Source organism: Chiloscyllium plagiosum, chromosome 1, assembly GCF_004010195.1.
Source record: "Chiloscyllium plagiosum isolate BGI_BamShark_2017 chromosome 1, ASM401019v2, whole genome shotgun sequence".
Classification (NCBI taxonomy): Eukaryota; Metazoa; Chordata; class Chondrichthyes; order Orectolobiformes; family Hemiscylliidae; genus Chiloscyllium; species Chiloscyllium plagiosum.
The window spans coordinates 88,308,526-88,328,947 of NC_057710.1; the positions used below are offsets into that span (position 1 = coordinate 88,308,526).

General features: G+C 40.7%; 1 protein-coding gene across 1 annotated transcript in view; it reads left to right on the forward strand.

Annotated features, from left to right (window-relative positions):
* The window catches only part of LOC122550368, a 73,313-nt gene that overhangs the window by 18,257 nt on the left and 34,634 nt on the right, over positions 1-20,422 (forward strand). Inside the window, exons 4-8 of the mRNA XM_043691097.1 lie at positions 1,125-1,201; positions 5,661-5,769; positions 7,746-7,845; positions 11,413-11,501; positions 16,856-16,955. Coding sequence (XP_043547032.1) covers positions 1,125-1,201; positions 5,661-5,769; positions 7,746-7,845; positions 11,413-11,501; positions 16,856-16,955 — 475 coding nt within the window. The remainder of the gene's footprint in view (positions 1-1,124; positions 1,202-5,660; positions 5,770-7,745; positions 7,846-11,412; positions 11,502-16,855; positions 16,956-20,422) is intronic.

A 20,422-nucleotide genomic window follows, 5' to 3' on the forward strand; every position in this document is an offset into this window, starting at 1 on the left:
CTGAATACCTGTATTGTTACGGAAAGTCAAACTCAGGAGTCCCCAGAGGAGGAGGAAGTGGAAGAGCAGGTGACCCTGGAAGCACCAGACACTTCCAGCAAGACATCTGGCAACTCAGAGGCAAATTCATCACAGTTAAATGAAGATGATATACCTTTCGCAAGTTAGAATCCAGTAAGAAGTCCATCATTTACGCTCAATCCTTTTAACCCCTTCCCCACAGAAAGCACAGTAAGAAGAAACACTATTTCCATCCCCACTTAATAACTAGTGCCACCCATTATATTCAAAAACAAATAAGGAATCCTGATGTCCTACCTCACCACCACACCCCCCCCCCCCCAACAATCTCTGACCTTTGGTAGTTTTCTTGAACTGCTACTGGGTACTTGAGCTTTTCTAGGAAGTGCAACCCCAATACACAGGAGAGAAGGATACCTGCTGAGATTGGAAGAAGGCAAATCACATGCCCTTAGCAGTTGTGTAGCACTGTAGCCTTAACCTAGACTGTAAATAGAACTTGGTAGAGGAACAGCCTGGGGGCGAATAAGCATCAGAAATTGTTGTACAGCTTCAAGGCGATTGTAGTTGCTACATTCCTCTCATCGGAAAGTGGCCTGATCCGCTTCTTTCCACGACATTCTCCTCCTCATCACTACCAGCACTACCTCCATCTGAATGTCAGTGTGTATTTGGCTGCTGGATGATGTTTGTTGAGGTACATGTAATGGTGCAGTTATTGGGATATATGCAGTTGAAGCTTATTTTGGCCACTCACATCAAGTCAATAAATTTATTGTGGCACTGGAACCAGACCAGAAATTTATAGAGGTTTAAGATGACATGTTTGTTTTTGTACTGTAATAAAGGCTAAGTTGTTGAGTATTTTGGAATTGTGCCCATATACCAAGGTCTAGATTATTAATGCAGATGTTAAGTTAGCACTTATTGTTTTTACCACCTGCTAACACATTCAAATCATGATAGGTATCAAATAACATTCCAATTCCAAGCCTTCAAACAACATTTCATATGAGCCCAGCACCCAGTTAGGGTCTCCTTTCCTCTCTTTGGTTTTTGGACAATATAAAAACCTTGATTATTCACTGACATTTTCTTTTAAGGAAGTTGAAGGAAAAGCAAGAAAGCTTGAAGCAGGAATTGCATAAGCTACAGTTGCAGAAGAAGCACTTGGGAACAGGTAAAAATATTTATGAGTTTAAAAGTGGGTACAACAGCATTGTGGTTATTGTATAAGGTGATGGTTTGAAGGAGTTACTATTCATGTTACATTGACTCCAGCCATTCTGATGTCTCACATTGTGGGTGAAAATAAGTTCTGCTCTTGCTTTCAGATGTAACTGTACCAGATGTAACTGTACCAGGTCCCCAGGGTCGTATTCATTATGCCTGGTGACTTGTTTTACGATCATGCAATCAACCTTCTTGTTATCTAAGCATACTGCTACTTTTGCAGATTCTGTACGGTAGCGTATCCACTACCATTAATTGTTGGGTAGGCCCAAGACAAAGACAGAGGATGATTGGTAGCAGCAAACAACCTCAAACGTTCCTTACCCAGCACCACATGCTGGCAAATACCATAAGGTGCCAGCAATGGTCATCTGGGAAAATACCTCATACCTGCAGTGGTACTGACCTTCGTCATGAGGAGAAGAAATCAAAATGACACAACAGAAAGTAACACAATTGTAGCAAATTACTTTACCCTTTTAGGAACATTGCCACTTTAGCAAGATACAGTCATCAGCTGAAATACAATTGCTAACAGAAAGGGACAGCGACAAAAAGGTGAGCTCAAACCCCAAAGGCAAATTCCGTTCCGAAGCTGGTAGGAAGTGCTGAGCCAAGAGTGTGAGCTAGGAAAAGACATAAAAAGCCAGCCACACTTAGAAACTATAGAGGACTTAGTGAAGGAAACTCTGTAAGGAGCAGTTGCGTTCTGAAAGAGATAGAGTTGGGGATACCCAAGTGAAAATGGAATTACTATCGAGATCCTGTGGGCACCTGTGATCAGGAACTGAACTGGACTAAATACTGTGGCTACAAAAGCAGGTCAGAGCCCAGCAGTCTTACAGCGAATAACTCACTTCATGACCTCCCAAGCCTCCACCATGTACAGGGGTGATGGAATACTTCCCACTTGCCAGCATTGGCAGAGCTCCAGCAACACTCCAGAAGGTTGATACCATCCAAGACAAAGCAGCCTACTTGATTGTTATTACATCCACAAACACTTACCATCTTCACCAAATGCTCAGCAACAGCAGTGCCTGCGATCTGCCAGCTGCACTGCAGAAATTTACTATGGCTCTTTGGACAACACCTTCCAACCCATGAACATTACTTTATCTAAAGCAGTGGTTTTCAGCGACAAGGTGAGACGTATGCCGCAAAATTTTCAGGAAGCAATGCTGCTTTACCTGGGTGTCGAGGCTGTGTCCGTGATTCCGGTCTCCTCTGCAGCCTTGGTGTTTATTATTGAAGGGAGTATCTGTTGACACCAGGCACCCTTATTGACTGCGCATGTGCAAGGTTCCAGAGCTGTGTAGATGTAGACTTTTACTATTAAGCATATGGTATGAAAAGTAGGTGTGCTGTGGAATTGTTTATCTTGTTGAAGTGTACCCTGATACTGAAGAGGTTATGAACCACTGATCTTGAAGGACAAGGGCAGCAGATACATGGAAAATATGAGGAACATTTGAGAACTCTGACTCTATACTTGGAGTTTAGAAGGAGGAAGGGGAATCTAATTGAAACATACAGAATACTGAATGGCCTAGACAGAGTGGATATTGGGAAGATGTTTCCATTGGAAGGAGAGATGAGGACCTGAGGGCACAGTCTGAGAGTAAAGGGAAGACCTTTTAGAACGGAGGTAAGGAGAAATGACTTTAGCCAGAGAGTGGTGAATCTGTGCAATTCATTGCCAAAGAAGGCTGTTGAGGCCAGATCATTAAGTATATTTAAGACTGAGATAAATAGGTTCTTGGGTATCAAGGGGATCAAGGGTTACAGGGAGAAAGTGGGACAATGAGGTTGAGAAACTTATCAGCCATGATTGAATGGAGGAACAGTCTCAATGGGCTGAATGGTCTACTATCACCACCTGCAAGTGCCTTTCAATTATCTCACCATCCTGACTTGGAAATATATTGTCGTTCCTCTACTGTCACTGGGTCAAAATCCTTTAATACCCTCTTTGAGGGCATTGTGGGATTATGCACAGCACATGGACTGCAGTGGCTCATGAAGGCAGCTCACCACCATCATCTTGAGAACATTTAGGAATTGGCAGTAAATGCTAGTGCAGTCAGTGAAGACCACATCCCAGGAAAGAATTTAAATCAAGTGTTATGAAACACAATGCAAAGACCAGAAAGTAAATGGAAAGGAGTCTAACAGAAATCTCTCACCTCTCACAATGAGCATCACTGCCACTGACACTGAGGTCCACAAGGTGCAGCCACAAAGAACAGTCAAAGAGCCAGCAAAGAAATTTAGACCAGGGCTACTGAGTTGGGAAAATCTCTGAACTTATTTGGGTTGAAAGTACACAAATTTAAAGAAATCTCGCAAGAGCACACAGCAGATAAAGAAAAGTCAAGAAATGTTATTTGTAAAGGACTTACACTCAATAATTAAAATACAGTTTCATTGGGAAGATTTTATGAGAGCCAGTCAATGAACTGTATATAAAACTGTATGTAGAAGAAAAAATGTGGTGTTTAAGACTGTGAAAGTTGGTTAAATGTACAATTTATCCTCAGGACACGGGTAAAACTCTGTTGTACCTGAGGAGGTTGGCAAACTCTATAACTGGGTTGTGACCATTTTAATCTTTAACAGGGTGTTAAAACCCAGTAAATAATACAAACAGACTAGAAGATAAAATGCAAAGATTTCCAGAAGAAACAAATACTGAGAACAAGAATGAGGGGTACATGACCTCATTAACGAATCTTTAATTACTAGTGTCCTTGTATTATAGAGCAACTACTTGAGCTACAGTGAAGTGTTCCTCTGCCTAGGAAATTCAGGAAATCAAGGGTCTTCCACAATGCCGAAGAAAAGCCAGTTGGAGAGTTACAGACCGATGCGGAAGCTGCCACAAGGAGACCCAGATCGATGCCAATGAAAAGGAGTCCCAGGCCAGTCATTGGAATCCCTGCCTGCACTCACCTCATCTTCAAAGCCACCACTGAAGTCCCCAAGTGGAAGGACCCAGCCACAAGGAACAGCCGGACCCACACCATATTCTTCACCATAGCAGCCACTCAGAGCTTCCTTCCTAACCCGAAGCCACCAAAAGAAGAGGACCAGTTCCACCACAGAACACACCAGATGGCCTCCTTCTTTAACCACCATAATTTCCCTTCCCACATGGTTGAAGATGCCCTTTAATGCATCTCATCCTCATCCTGCACCTCCGCCGTCAAACCCTACCCCTCCAACTTCAACAGGGACAGAACCCCCTCTGGTCCTCACCTTCCACCCTACCAAACTCTGCATACACCGCATCATATGCCAACATTTCGGCCACCTCCAAACGGACCCCACCACCAGGGATATATTTCCCTCCTCATCCCTATCCGCTTTCCACAAAGACCGTTCCCTCCTTGACTACCTGGTCAGGTCCATACCCCCCCAACAACCCACCCTCCCCTCCTGGCACCTTCCCCTGCCACTGCAGGAATTGCAAAACCTGCGCCCACACCTCCCCCCTCACCTCCATCCAAGGCCCCAAAGAATCCTTCCACATCCATCATAGTTTCACCTGCATATCCACCCATGTCATTTATTGTATCTGTTGCTCCCGATGCGGTCTCTTTTACATTGGGGAGACTGGACGCCTTCTCGCAGAGCGCTTTAGAGAACATCTCTGGGACACCTGCACCAATCAACCCCACCACCCAGTGGCCGAACATTTCAACTCCCCCTCCCACTCTGCTGAGGACATGCAGATCCTGGGTCTCCTCCACCGCCACTCCCTCACCTCCCGATGCCTGGAGGAACAACGCCTCATCTTCCGCCTTGGAACACTTCAACCCCAGGACATCAATGTAGACTTCACTAGTTTCCTTATTTCCCCATCCCCCACCTTACCCAACTTCCAACCTGCCAATTTTCAGCACCATCCTCATAACCTGCCCTACCTGCCAATTTTCCTTCCCACCTATCCACTTCACCCTCCTCTCCAACCTATCACCTTCATCCCCACCTCCATCCACCGATTGTACTCTTGGCTACCTTCTCTTCAGCCCCACCCCCTTCCATTTATCTCTCCACCCCAGAGGCTCCCTGCCTCATCCTGATGAAGGGCTTTTGCCCGAAATGTTGATTTTCCTGCTCCTCGGTTGCTGCCTGACCTGCTGTGCTTTTCCGGCACCACTCTAATCCAGACTCATCGGCTAGATGTCTGCCTAGACCACAATCTGTTATGTCGTCCTACAGTTGTTTTAAGTTTTTCCCACAGATTCCAAGCTGCTTCATTTGGTATTATTTAAGCTTCAATATCAGAATCAACCATTAGTTATCATTCTTTGTCATTTATTTTGCTGTGATTTATCGAATACCTATTCAGTGTTATCACTTTAATGGCTTTCCACCTCTTTTGTACTTCATTTTGTTGACAGAATTTACTGTTCCCTCATGCACACATGATGACCAGAGTGCTCTGCAGTTTCGAATTCTTCAGACTAGGAACAATCTTCCCACTCTGGAAAACAGAATCCAAGAATTAAGGTCTTTTAAATATGAAGTGTTCAACCTGGTATATTCTATGCATATATTGTTGTTTTGTCTTTCTTATTTAAAATATCTTTCAGTCAGTGGGTGGGTGGGCATCTTCAGGACTCATTTTGAAGGTGAATAAGGGGACTGGGGTATTTCACCTAATAATTCCTTTATTCCTTGCTAAAAGAAAATTCTCAAATTGGTGGAGTGGGTGGTTAGGTGGCCGATGAGGTTCAATACAGAAAAGCTTGAGGTGATGCAGTTTGTTTCGAAGAACATTGAAAAACAATATAAAATAGGTGGTTCAATTCTAAAGGGAGTGCAGAAGCAGAAGGACCTGAGTTAATGTGTCACAAATGACCTCTCACTTTTATTTTTTCTATTTCTTATCACTCTGTCAAAAGCTTTCATAATTCAAAAAGCCTCATCAATAGTAGGTTAGCCCTCAGCCTTCTATATTCAAGAGAATCAGCTACTCAATTCCAACCTAATATATTATAAACCTACACACTTCTTTATTCTTATTATTTTGGTTAATCTTCCCTAGTGCCTGGATATCCTTTATATCATATGGCTACCAAAACTCTATTCAATTTTCTAAGTGTGGTCTAATTAACTTTGATACAAGTTTCGCATAATTTTCCTAATGTTTCAATATTATAACTATTAAATAAACATTATTTTGTTTATTGCCTTCTCAACATAATGGTATCTTTCTTTATACTTTTACATTTTCTGCAAAATCAAAGGTGGCAGGAAGGACTATGTTTAAGAGACATGGAATTTCTTTTATATTTTACATTTGTACATAGATAAAATGATCATAAATAATAAAATTCAGCATAATTGTTTTTATCTAATTTGTCAGAAAGTTGATGTTATTTAAGGAATATTGTTTGAATGCCATCACTACATTTAAATGGGATTCTTAAAATTACTTGAAATTTTCCAATTTGCGGAAAATAAAATTGACATTTATTTTTAGCTTCAACATACGCACATTGAGATGCTGGTCCCACTTTTCTCATATCAGTCTATTGTACCAGTATGTGCATGGGATGCCTATTTCAATAGTTAAGTGACCTCAGAATTGTGGTGCAGTCAACTGCATTGGTTGTCAGTGGACAGAAGCTCTCTTGTCATTTTTCCAATAGCAGAAATGCAGTCTTCAGTGTCAGGGCCATATGTGCACATTCCTCATTAGATTACATACTGTACTAAATCCTCTGTCTATCTCACATTTGTAACATTGAACTTTCTTTTGCTCAGGATCTTCATTATTAATGCAGTCTTTAAGGATTTCCATTCCATTATTAAGTGGACAATTGGCTTGAGGGGTTTGTAACGAAAGAGAGGGGCAAATATATAAACAGATTGAAGTACAAGAATGCATAATTCAAATTTGAGACTTTGAGCAACTGCAAGACAATTCCTTGTTCAGGATAGGAGGCCATTCAACCCTTCAATTCTGCCTGACCAATCAATGAGATCACAGCTAAATTGATAATCCTCAACTCTACTTTCTTGTCTTTTCCCCATAACTCTTGATTCCCTTGTCGATTAAAATGCGTTAGTCTCAGCTTTGAATACTTCAAATATATGTAACAACCCAACCTCAGTAGGCCCTTGTGGTAACGAATTATACAGATTCACAACTCTTTAAGTAACAGTGTTTTGGATATATTGAAGTCTATGGATGGTGGTACTCGGGAGCTCAGCCTGGAGATTGTTGGAGCAATTGAGTCTAGAGCTAACAAATACTTTAATAGAGGCCCTACGGGAAACATTCATCCACAAATCTAATTATGGATATGTGGAAATAAGGTGTTTTCATGATGACAGTTAGAAATTGTGTCTTAAAAATAGATGCTTTAGCCATAATTTTTATTTTGAATTAATTTTGTATTTGAAAAAATATGAACTGCAACTGAAATCTCAAAAAATGTTAATATATTCATAAACTGTTGCAAATGTATTCATTACAGAAAAGAATATTTCAGAAACAGAGAGAAAATGCTAACATCATATAACAAAGATTCTATATTTCAAGGAGCAGAACCTTACCACATCAGACACATCAACATGGTTAGTATTGGAGGTTTTTAGTACTGAATGAGAGAGGAAGAATGTTCCTTTCCTCCTTGGGTATCCAACCTTCCTAATCACTGTAACAAATCTGAAAGAATGCGGATGCTGTAAATTGGAAACAAAAACAGAAATTGCTGGAAAAGCTCAGCAGGTCTGGCAGCATCTATGGAGAGAAGTCAGAGGTAATGTTTCAGGGCCGATGATCCTCCCTCAGAAAGTTCTGAGGAAGGGTCACCAAACCTGTACTAACTTGGACTGTGTCTTGCTCAGGCTATGATCTTTTCTTCCTGACCATGCATAGGTAGACAGTGATAAGAGAACCTGCACCTCCATGGGTTTCATCCATGCAGCTGCTTTGCAGTGAGATGTTCCACTCTTCCCATTGTCTACACTCAAAACTCCACCAGCCCAAACTGTTGTCCTCCCAATTAGATATGAACTCCATTCAGCTTTTCAAAATGACCAGTTACAGTGTTAAACTGAGTAGCCTTCAATTTGCAATCTTTGACTATCCACTAGCAGTATGTGTCTTCCCTCTGAAACCCCCATTACCCTCAACCCTATCATTGAGAAGTAAACATAGAACCTCTCCCACTAAAAGAGTCATGCTATCCCCATTGAGATTTCTCCGCTGTCCCTTAAACCTCTTCCACATCATCTACAACCCTTCTGCAAGAAGTGTGGAATATCTCTACTGGATATTCAGTCTGGATTCAAAGATGATGTCTACTCAGGGTTATAGGTATCTGCCATGGGTCTTCAAGTTATGGACAATATTTGGCCTGCACGTCTTTGGGCACATGTGGCAAAATGTTCATGAGGTTATACGATCTAGAGTGCACAAGTTGTTTTCTTTTCCCTTTGCTGTTGCCTATCTGGCTCACCATCAAGCTGTTTCTACTTAGAGTGATGAAGATTAATGGATAAATTGTAACTATTCTGAGTGACTTATGGAAAGCTCCTCCTAGTAATTAGTGTCAATGCTGGCACTCTACAAGGAGAGTTTCAAAGTGTCTTTGAAGAATTTTCTTTATCCTGCCCTGAAAATTGGCTGTTTGAGAGTTAAGGAAACAATACCTCATGGGAGCGATCCTTTTCAGTCATCCAGACACTGTCCACTCCTTTGTGATTGATTTTTCAGGAGTTTTGTTTGAATGCTTGTAGAGCTGCTTCAAGAAGGACACCATTGTTCAATGGTTCTCCCAATGAGTCCAGAGAAAATGGTAGGGGCATAGCTGTTAGAATTTCTCTAGTGCTTTAATGTATAGAGATAGACAATCTAGTCTAGCATGGGCATGTGGTGATGACAAATTCTCTGCACTTGGACTTCTGCTAACTTGCAGAGGTCTTTGTTGTCAAATACTCCCTGCTCTATTTATACAAAGCTGAGCTAGCGCAGGGTTGCATCATCTTGTCAATGCTGTCTTTTGGAAAGCGCAGGCTGCTGAGGTATAGAAAATGCTCCATGTATTTCTGAGTTTCTTCTTCAGCATATTAGATTAGATTAGATTCCCTAGGAGAAAAGTGAGGACTGCAGATGCTGGAGACCAGAGTTGAAAAATGTGGTGCTGGAAAAGCACAGCAGGCCAGGCAGCATCCGAGGAGCAGGAGAATCAACGTTTCGGGCATAAGCCCTTCTTCAGGAATGATTCCTGAAGAAAGGCTTATGTCCGAAATGTTGATTCTCCTGTTCCTCGGAGGCTGCCTGGCCTGCTGTGTTTTTCCAGCACCACATTTTTCAACTCTAGATTAGATCCCCTACATGTGAAATATTCAAAAAACAGAATTAATCTCTTGTTTATAGAGTTGGTGAGTTCAGAAATGGCTTGCACATTTACTGCAGACTTAGCAATGGCACAGCAGTCATCAATATACTGTGGGGGCATGCATGTGATGGCTGGTTCGTTTAGTATGGAAGCTCCTAAGGTTAATAAGTTTTCTATCTAGGCACTAGTTAATTACTTATACCTGAGGCCAGTGGCCTTATGAGCTGAATACCCACTGTCAGATTGTAATGACAATGGTCTGGAGACTGACATTTGAGTTGGAAGTGTCTTTATTTTGATCTTCGACTCACTATAGTAGATCATCATGAAGCTAGTGCAGGATTGTAGTGAAGTTTCTTTGTTCTCCAGAGATCTGGATATCCATCTGCAGAGCCTTGTGACTGACTGAATCAAAGGCAATGAAAAGCTTCTGGTGGTCTTGACATTTTTCTTGAGTTTGCCTGGAAACAAAGACCCTGTTGTGATTCCTCTGAAGCCATACAGCATCTCTGGAAAGAAGTAGATGATTCAGAAGGATTTTCCCTCCTAAGGACAACAGGGGAAATACCTTAATTGTTTCCACAATATTATTTCTCTGCCTTCTTGAGGATAGTTACAATTATCATATTCCTGTAGTCGAAGGCAGGTGGGGCTGGGTGGAGTATGCTTCCTCCCAATCCGCACGATGACTACATGGAATCTTAATGTCTGCAAAAGCCCCAGCTTTGAGGCCCGCTGCTGGAATACCGTCAGGGCTGGAGCCATGAGACCATACCTGGAATATGATGATGAGGGTCAACCTGTGGAGGAATTCTGTACAACATAAGGCAGTGGAGGGAAAGTCACTGTATTTAAGAAATAAATAGATTTCTAGAAGCTAAACATGTCAAGGAGTTTGGGGAGAAAACAGGAATATGAGATAAAGGATCAGCCATGATCAGGTTGAATAACACAGTGGGCTAAATGGCCGACCTCTCCAGTTTTCTAAGCTCTGTGTTTCTAAATTGGCTAGTATCTTTTCAAGTACCAACACTACTGTAAGATAGGCAAAGTCCTTTGTGATCACTTAGGGTCTTGAAAGATTAGTCTATATGCAGGTTCCCTCAATTTTTCCCTTCTTTCACTATTAACAAATGAATGTGCTGAAAGTAACCCTTTGTTAGTCCATTAGAATAATAGAGATGTACAGCATGGAAACAGACTCTTCAGTCCAACTCGTCCATGCAGACCCAACACCCTAAATTAATCTAGTACCATTTGCCAGCATTTGGCCCATATCCCTCTAAACCCTTCCTATTCATATACCCTTCCAGTTGCCTTTAAAATACTGTAGTTGTACCAGCCTCCACCATTTCCTCTGGCATCTCACCACTCTCTGTGTGAAAAAGTTTCCCCTAAGGTCCCTTTTAAATCTTTACCCTCTCACCTTAAACCCAAGCCCTGGGGGAAAGACCTTGATTTATTCACCCTGTTCATACCCCTCATGATTTTATAAATCCTTTATAAGGTCACCCCTCAGCCTCCAACATACAAGGGGAAATAGCTCCAGCCTTTGTCTCAGACAGAACATCTTGCTTTGTGAATTGTCTGCTAATCACAATGCAATTTTTACCAACTTGTCTGCATTGAAATTTGCTTCTTAGAAGTTCATTATTTTGAATGATGGTCTGCAATGAATACTCTAATAAGTTAACATAAAATGTAAACTAAAAAAAGCCTAGTATCTTTAGTCTTAGAACTGGGAATTTTGTAACATCTGCATTACTTTTAAAAACTGTAATTGTGCTTCCTACTTTAGGTTCACTCAATGCTCAATGATATGATTGAGAATTTGTTGGATGACTATACCCGAAAAACTCCAGATAAAATGAACACCTTCACTGCTGAGTATCCTTTTGTCTTCTTGGTTTGTAGTTATTTATATAACATGGTCACTTAGGATTTTGCATTATTGACTACATTCTATAGGCAACATATCCACAAAAATATCATTCCCTTTTTTTTTTAACACAAAGGTGAGAGGAGAAAGTTTAAAAAACACATAAGAGGCACAGAGTGGTTGATGTGTGGAATGAACTTCCTAAGGAAGTGGTGGATGCAAGTACAATCACAGCGTTTAAAAAACATTTGGATGGATACATGAATAGGAAAAAAAGGACAGGCAGGTGGGACTAGTTTAGTTTGAGATTTTGTTCGCCATGGATTGGTTGGACTGAAGGGTCTGTTTCCATGCTTTGTGACTCTATAACTGCTCAAACTGAAAAAACACTTTGCAGATATAATTTATAATGTCTTTTGAGTAGATATTTAATTCTATTGGAGCCAGTCCAAGGTGATACTTAGCTACCAAGGGTCTATTTGTGTTCTTTTCCTTCCTTACATCGAAAACTCTCAATCTAAGAACTGTCTTTTACACAGTAAAAGTTTTCTCCTGGAGATTCTTTCTTGAGCACAAGTTAGGCAAATCTGTTAACTTCAAGTTAACTGGTCACAAATGCAGTTTTTCCAGTTCAAGTGAGTAGTTCAACCTACTTTCTTTCATGATTAACCCCAGCACCCACAGCTGCTGACCAAATCCATTATACTCTCGGCTAATCTTGGATGTAGGTTGTAAAAGATATCTTAGTTCCTCCCCCCACCCCCCAAAACACCTCCTCTGGTGATGTAAATACCTTGGGACTTGTAACTTGGTAGAAACGCTGATCATCTATCCTTGAGGCCACAACTCTCTTCTGCTTTGCATTATGGGCAGTTTAAAACATGGTTGTTTACAATCGAACATTGCCAATGCTTTTCTGGGAATTCGGAGACTCAGCCTATCCATGGTAGTACACAGGCAGTTGCTATTGCCTCCAACCATCAATACCTTGCACTCTCCTTTCAGTAAAACAATCTAAATTTTACTTAATCTTTAACAATCAAACCACCTCGACTTACCATCAGGCTGACCTCAGAAAAGGTCACTAAATCCTGCCTAAATTTAAAGACCGTGGTCCAAACCAATCTTCTCAACATAATAATTGAAACTATTATGTATATTCCTTCTATTGAGGATGGAAAGAAGTAATGCTATTGTTAGTCTATGTGTCTGGAAACAAAATATCGAAAAAAAAGGTTTCATCAAAAACTGCTACATGGCAATGGTGTGGACTTAGAACTAATTAGTTTTGTAGGCAAAGTTGCAGATCTGGATTTGAATTAAGACTGTAGTATTTTCTAAATCACCTGTTAATGTTAGGAGATGGAGTGAATTGACCATTTTTTTTTAGAATGTTGTGGGTTGTTTTAATTAGAATGTTGTTGATTCTTTCAGAATGTTAGGCTTATCTTAGCTGCTGCTGTCAGTCAAATAGTGAGCAAGCTTTCAGAACTGGTTGTTGGATATGAATCAGCTGAAACCTCCTCAGTGAAATGAAAGTTTGTAAATCTATGGGTTTTTTTCAGATTTATAATGGTAAAGCATTAACCAAACAGGAACAAATGGGACAAAATACCAACTGGAACTGCATAAATGCATTAATGTAGTTTAAAGTTGAGTTTACATAGTGTGGAGGTGCTGGTGTTGGACTAGGGTGGACAAAGTCAAAAATCACATGACACCAGATTATAGTCCAACAGGTTTATTGAAACTATAAGCTTTCAGAGTCCCCGCTCCTTCCCCAGGCAGCTAGTGAATGGGAATGCAGTGGACCCAGACTTTATAAGTAAATGATCAAAGGATCATATAACTTATGCAAATATATTGAATAAACCCAGATAGCTATTAAGTCTTTAATCAATTAGAATGGAGGTGCGGGTTTTGATTGATTAACATGTAAATCACAGAATTTCTTTCAAGTCACTGGCCCAAGATAACCTCAGGTTTTATCAGAATAAAGGCGACACTTCAGGTCAGATAATACTTTTTAGGTGTGAGGCCATGTTTCCAGTCTGTTTGTTTCTCAGACTTCAAAGGAAGTGTGTGTGAGTGTGAGGGAATATGTGTGTATAAGAGCATGTGTGTGTGCTTGAATAGAGAGTGTGAAGGAGTGTATGCCAGTGAGAATGAGTGCCTGTATATGAAACAGGGTCTATGTGAATGTGCGTGTGTTTGTATGAGAGTGTGTGGTATATGTGCCCATGTGTGTGTGCGTGGTTAGTGTGGTGGATTCACCTGTAGTGTGACATGAACCCAAGATTCCAGTTGAGACCCTCCTAATGGTACCAAACATGGCTATCAGCTTTGTTGCACATCCCAAAGTCCACCTGAGAGAACATTTAACCAAGGATTGGAGGCTGAATGTCCTGACTGCTGAAGTGTTCTCCCATTGGGAGGGAACCCTACTGTACGGTGATTGTTCCATGGTTTACATTCATCCGTTGTTGTAGCATCTGCATGTTTTCGCCAATATACTATGCCTCAGGGCATCCTTGCCTGCAGAGTTTGAGATAGACAATAGAGAATTTCCTGTGATCCTGAAAGATGCTGTGGAATTGCTTTTATGTGTTAGCAAGAATCTCTGATATAAAGCAGAGATTTTGGAGAGTGCTACTGCAGCCATCTGAGCAAGTACAGTATACAGCTGAGAATCTGTATGTGTAGACATAATGGATAGAATGATAGATTTTCTCCCTATGTCTCTCCTGAAGTCAACCTATTTGATACTGATAATACGTGTTAAACTGGATGATGAGGACTCTCACCATTTCACTGAACTGAACTGAACTGAATTTCCTTTTCTTGTAAAACTGCTCCTAATTTTTCCTTTGTTGCATGTGAATCCAGATGACTGATGATAGTTAAAATGGCCACAGCAGTGGCAATTGCAGGGAAGGACCTAGCAGAAGCATCCTTTGATCATTTACCTGGTGAAGACCTCAGTCCTCATTTAGCGTATTGCTCTGATCTTTCCGATCCTGTGGAACATTTAATATCTTTGCAACCTTTATCAACAGTGACAGAAATATTGCCCTTTCCTTGAAACTGGTCTGGTCAAGACAGGATCACAATGAAAGGTGGAAGTCCTGTCCCATACTTTATAGGCCAGGTTCTGGAAAACCCAGCTGATCATTTCCATTTAGTGGTGGAATTTATCCAGTGAATGCAACTCAGCTTGGCAAGATCTTTAATGTGCTTTCAGTGTAGAAATAATAAACATGTCTTTTATTCTGTTCAGGTAGGGGAATAGTTTAACCTATTTCTGAATGATAAATAGGTGGGTAGATGATAGAAATTCTTAAATCCTATCATTTTCAACACTAATTTACACTAGAAATAATGAGGAATAGTTTATATTCTGTGCTTTAAAGTCCTTATGTTTGCTTTGTAATGCTTAATTTTCAAGCTGTTTGTCACTTTTATTAGTTTTGATTTATGTGCAGTTTATAACAATAAATATAATGTTTTTGTTAAATTTCTAATTTCTGCAATTGAGATGGATAATAGAGAGACCATGTCTGCTTCCGTAGCCTTTTTATTTACTGAAGTAAACTTGTAAACAGTGTTGTACTTATTTTCCAGATATTGGGTCTGTCCTTTTCAACATTATGTTAAATGTTTGACTTATTCGGTGATGTTCCATGAACCAGAGAATGACGGCCATAAAGACAGCAGTTGGAATTATTTTAGTTTCTGTTCACCAATAAACGAGGATCCTTTCTTCATACAGGGAAAGAAAATACAATCTTAGGCACCAGAACATAAATTTCCAAGGGAAACCCCCACCTCCACTTGGCTGCGTTTTTTTTTTATTTAGTTTTGAACATTGGCCCTTTAATACAAGACAGGACTCCCATCCATCTCCAGTAAGAGGTCCAGCTTCACAGAGCTGCCAGCCAGCTGGTGGCACCATTCTCTGTGTCTCACCAGAGTCAATGACCCTGCTAGTACTGCAGGAGGCCCAGAAGGAATAGGAACCTGATGTCCTGAAACACACGTAAGTTCATGATCATACCCACGCCCAGAAACAAGAGAGCTGGAGGGCATTTGGGATAACATGGGCTGGCTGTTGGATGTGGGGAGTCAAACTCTTGGGGTGAGATCTCCAGTAGGCACAGGTGCCTGGGAAGAAGGGACTCTTCCCCCTTTGCATTGACCTGCAGTCTGTAGTGTTAAATCTGTTGGGCTACGTGTTGGGCTCAGTCCTCTCCTGCTGCCTGTTAATCAGAGCAGTTTCCATTGCCCACTGAAAGGCCACAACAAGTCCATGGTGGTAGTCCACATGACACTTCCCCTGCTATCTGTAAGATGAGGTAAGGATGAGCATTTTGGCTAACACATGTCCTCATTTCCAGCTGTTCTTGTCTGTGCGTAGCCCATAAAATTCTGTCCTTCCTTCTTGTCATTTTTAGTTCCTTCTGTTTGCTGTTTCTGTCAATATATGGATTAAATTAAAGCTTAGCTTTCCTTCATTATCCCAGAATCTTTGTAATATTTAGGATATTCCAGAAATAGGACAACAGCAGCAGCTAAAGAACAAACAATATAGAACAATAATTTTAACTTCCATTATTTATGATGCCTTTAAACAATATGAAATATCCCAAGATGATTTCTTGAACACTATGAAGCATTTGGCACTGACATGCTTAAGGAGATGTTTACTAAAAACTTAGTAAAACAGGTATATCTTGATAAGCATCATAAAGGGACGAGAGTGTTCAAGAGGAAAGGAAGTTTAAGTAGAAAATTTCAGAGTTTGTAGTCTAGGAATCTGAAAGCATGGCCTCCAGTTACGGAGTGATCAAAATCATGATGTTGAAGGGGTCAGAATTGGAGTAAATCACAACATCCTGAAAGAGATGAAGCCTTGAAAACAAGGATGAGAATTTTTAAATTTCGGTGATACTTGACTGAGAGCCAGTGTAAGTCAGAGAGTGAGACTTGGTGTAAGTTAGGATATGGGCAACAGAATCCGGCTAAACTCTAATGTATGCAACAAGCAAGATGCGAGGTAAAATCTTTGTTATTTATTTGAATTTAATTAGAGATATTAATATTTTTCGCTCAACTTAATGCAAATAGCATTGATTAGTGAAAATAATTGGCTTATGAACCAACTGGGTAATACTCAAGTTCCAAGAAAATAAGTGAACAATGGATTTCTGAATTTCAAAATAATTGCAGTGACATTGGTGAAGCCAATTATAAATCTTCATAAAGGGACTTTGTTTCCAGAACATTTGCAAAATGATGCACATTACTGCGCAGTGGTTTACTTTGTAGATGGCCTGTTTTTTTTTCCTTGACATATCCATTTTAGTCAGTTTTCGTGGAAAACTTCAGATGAAGCTGACAACGTATTGAAGGAAGTAATGATGGATAGAGTTGCCAATCTTATTGTGGAGCAGTTTGTTTTGGAGGTGAGTTTAAAACCTGGAGAGCTGCAAGACATTTCTGACCTTTTAGGGTCAGGGAAAGGATCTGATTTATAAAGGGCAGATCGTGTCATTGTGCATGTTTCTCCAGTGCTGATAGACCCAGTGTAGCCAGGAAATGTGGAGAATGTCCAAAATGTGTTTCTTTGCGAGCGCTCTATGTTGCATGTTTAATCTTGGTCTCTTCCTCCTTGTTGTCATCTGCTTATGCCAATCTGGAATATAGCATGCCTTAACTCATTGGACAGAGTGGTCTGTACCATTATCCTGAATGCTAAATGTGTGAGGGAAACCAAGGCTCCTGAAACAGAGGCCATGCTACTGGCTCTGTCCACTTCATGATATTGCATTGTAACTGGAGAGCTAGGGAGGCAGAGATAACATTTTTAACAAAGTAGGGTGAAAGATATTGGTACACCTATGTCTTTTTCTGGTCGGTCCAATCAGAGTTATGATCAGAAGCCCTTGAGTAAATTTAGACATTACAAACTAATGATTGAAGTAGAATGTGAAAATATATTTATGTTTTACAATAAGTGCTATTTGTGCAGAAAAGTATTGCAACTTTTTTTATTTTAAGAAACTTAGACTTTTAGATTACAATTTGAAAAGAAAAATTCTTTAATGGGATGAGGGGATCAGTGGCTAGGCCACTGGGTAAAGGAGTCCAAAACTAGAGAACATATGTTTAAGGCAAGAGGAGAAAGATTTGAAAGGGATCTAAGGGGCAATTTTTTTCATGCAGAGGATGATGCACGTATGGAACAAGCTGCCAGAGGAGGTGGTGGAGGCTAGTACAATTACAATATTTAAACAGCATCTTGTTGGGGACATGAATCGGAAGGGTTTAGAGGGATATGTGTCAAATGCTTGCAAATGGGATGAGATTAATTTAGGATATCAGTGCAGATGGGTTGAACTGAAGTGCAGATGGGTTTCTATGCTGTATGACTCTATGACTCTATTTATGGCTGTCTTGGGTTGCCCTTGAGAAGGAATTGGTGAGCTGCCTCCTTGAATCTCTAGATACACCCTCAATTCTACTGGAGGGGAGTACCATGATATTGACCCAGTGATAGTGAAGGAATGCCGAGATATTTCCAACTCAAGATGATGAGTGGCTCGGAGAGGAACTTGTAGGTGGTGATGTTCCAATGTATCTGCTACCCTTGTCCTTCTAGATGGGTTGTGGGTTTGGAAGCTGCTGCCAAAAGATCCCAAGTGAATTTCTGAAGTGCATCTTGTAGATAGTACATACTGCTTGTGTGGGGAAAAAGTGGATGATTGTGAATGTGGTGACAATCAAGTGGGCTGCTTTGTCTTGGATGGTATCAAGCTTCTTGAGTGTTGTTGGAGCTACACCCAACAATGTTGTGTATTCCAAGACATTCCTGACATGAACTTTGCAGATACCACCCAGACTCGTGGGAGTCAAGGATTCCTAGCCTCTGATCAGAAACAAGCAGGTCAATGGTAACCGCTGGGATGTTGATAATAGGGGATCCGGTGATGGCAATGCCAATAAATGTCAAGGAGTGATGATTCAATTCTCTCTTGTTGCAGGTGGTCATTACCCTGGCATTTGTGCGCCATGAAAGTCACTTACTGTTTGATAGTTTAAATCTACATATTGTTCAGGTCTTGCTGCATTTGAACAAGGACTGTTTCAGAATCTGAAGAGCTGTGAATGGTGCTGAACATTGTGCAATCTTCAGTGAACATCCCCACTTCTGACTTTATAATGGAGGGAAGGTTATTGATGAAGCAGCTGAAGATGGTTGGACCAGGACACTACTGTGAGAAACTCCTGCAGAGGTGTTCTGGAGCTGAGGTGACTGATCTGTAGTAGACTTTGTGTAGTAGCTATATGAAGAGGTTGGACAAACTTGGATTATTTTTACTAGTAGCAGATACAATAGTAATGTTTAAGACACATTTAGATAAACACATGAACAGGCAAGAAATAGAGGGATATGGACCATGTGCAGGCAGATGGAATTGGTTAGAATGACATCATGGTTGGCCTGTCCCTGTGCTCTACAGTTATATATTCTATCTCCAACAACTACCATCTTCCTTTGTGCCAGGTATGATTCCATCCAACGGAGAGTTTTCCCCCGATTTCTATTGACTTCAGTTTTGCTCCTTGATGCCACACTTGGTCAAATGTAGTCTTCACATGTCTGTCACTGTTTACCTCCCCTCTGGAATTCAGCTCTTTTGTCCATGCAATGTCCATGTAATGAGGTCAGGAGCTGAGTGGCCCTGGTGGAACCCCGAACTGGACGTCACTCAGCAGGTTTTTGCTGAGCAGGTGCTGCCTGATAGCACTATTGATGACCCCTTCCATCACTTTAGTGATGATCAAGAGTAGACTGATGGGACAGTAATTAAATGGGTTGGATTTGTCCTCCTTTTTACTGACAGAACATACCTGGGCAATTGTCAGGTAGATACCTGTATTGTAAGTGTACTGAAAGAGGCTAGGGGAACAGCAAGTACTATTGCTGGAATGTTGTCAGGCCCATTGCCTTTGCAGTATCCAGTGCCTCCAACTGTTTCTTGATATCAAATGGAATGAATTGAGTTAGCTGAAGGCTGGTATCAGTAATGCTAGGGACTACTGGAAGAGACCGAGACAGATCATCCACATGGCACTCCTGTCTGACAGTTGCTGCAAATGCTTCAGCCTTAACCTCTATACTGATGTGCTGGGCTTTTCCATCATTGAGGATAGGGATATTTGTGGAGCCTCCTCCTTCTCCTACTCATAATCTGGTTGAGCTCTGACAACTATAATCATTTAAAATAATTTGTTGGTTTTCACCTAACCTGATCTTTCTATCAGCCTATGTGATCTTTTGAAAATAAATAATGGTATCAACTGATATCATGCTAAATAATGCAAACTATCCCAGGTTCGGTTCCTGACTCTTGTGAAATTGGAAGTCAATCAGAAATGCCTCTCAGTTACTGACTCAGTCAAATAATAAAAAAATCTAATAATTATGACTGTATTGATTTTCAGTTAATGCCAGACACTGAACCTATAATATTTCAAATCCAGATACACTTGTTACAAGTTCAGATCCACATAATTTCTTGTGTTCTGTTACACAAGTCACTCCTTTATGAGATTTGAGTATCTTTGTGAGAGTTGACTGATATAGCCCTATGTCAGCTTGCATGATGGTGTGAATTCAGGCTGTGACACCAGTGAACTGTACCAGATTGTTCATAACTTTTGCACATCCACCAATCTTTTCCAAGATTAATTTAACAACCTGTTGTCTGTAGATGTGTTTGCAATAGGTTAGTTGTTGAGATCAATGCCCAGCAGTTTATACGCATGTACTGGTATCTTTGCTGTTGCCACTGACTCGGTCAGGAAGTTCGGTTCTTCAGGGCTCAGTGGTAGCATATTGAGCAACTCTTGGTGATCAAAATTGAAA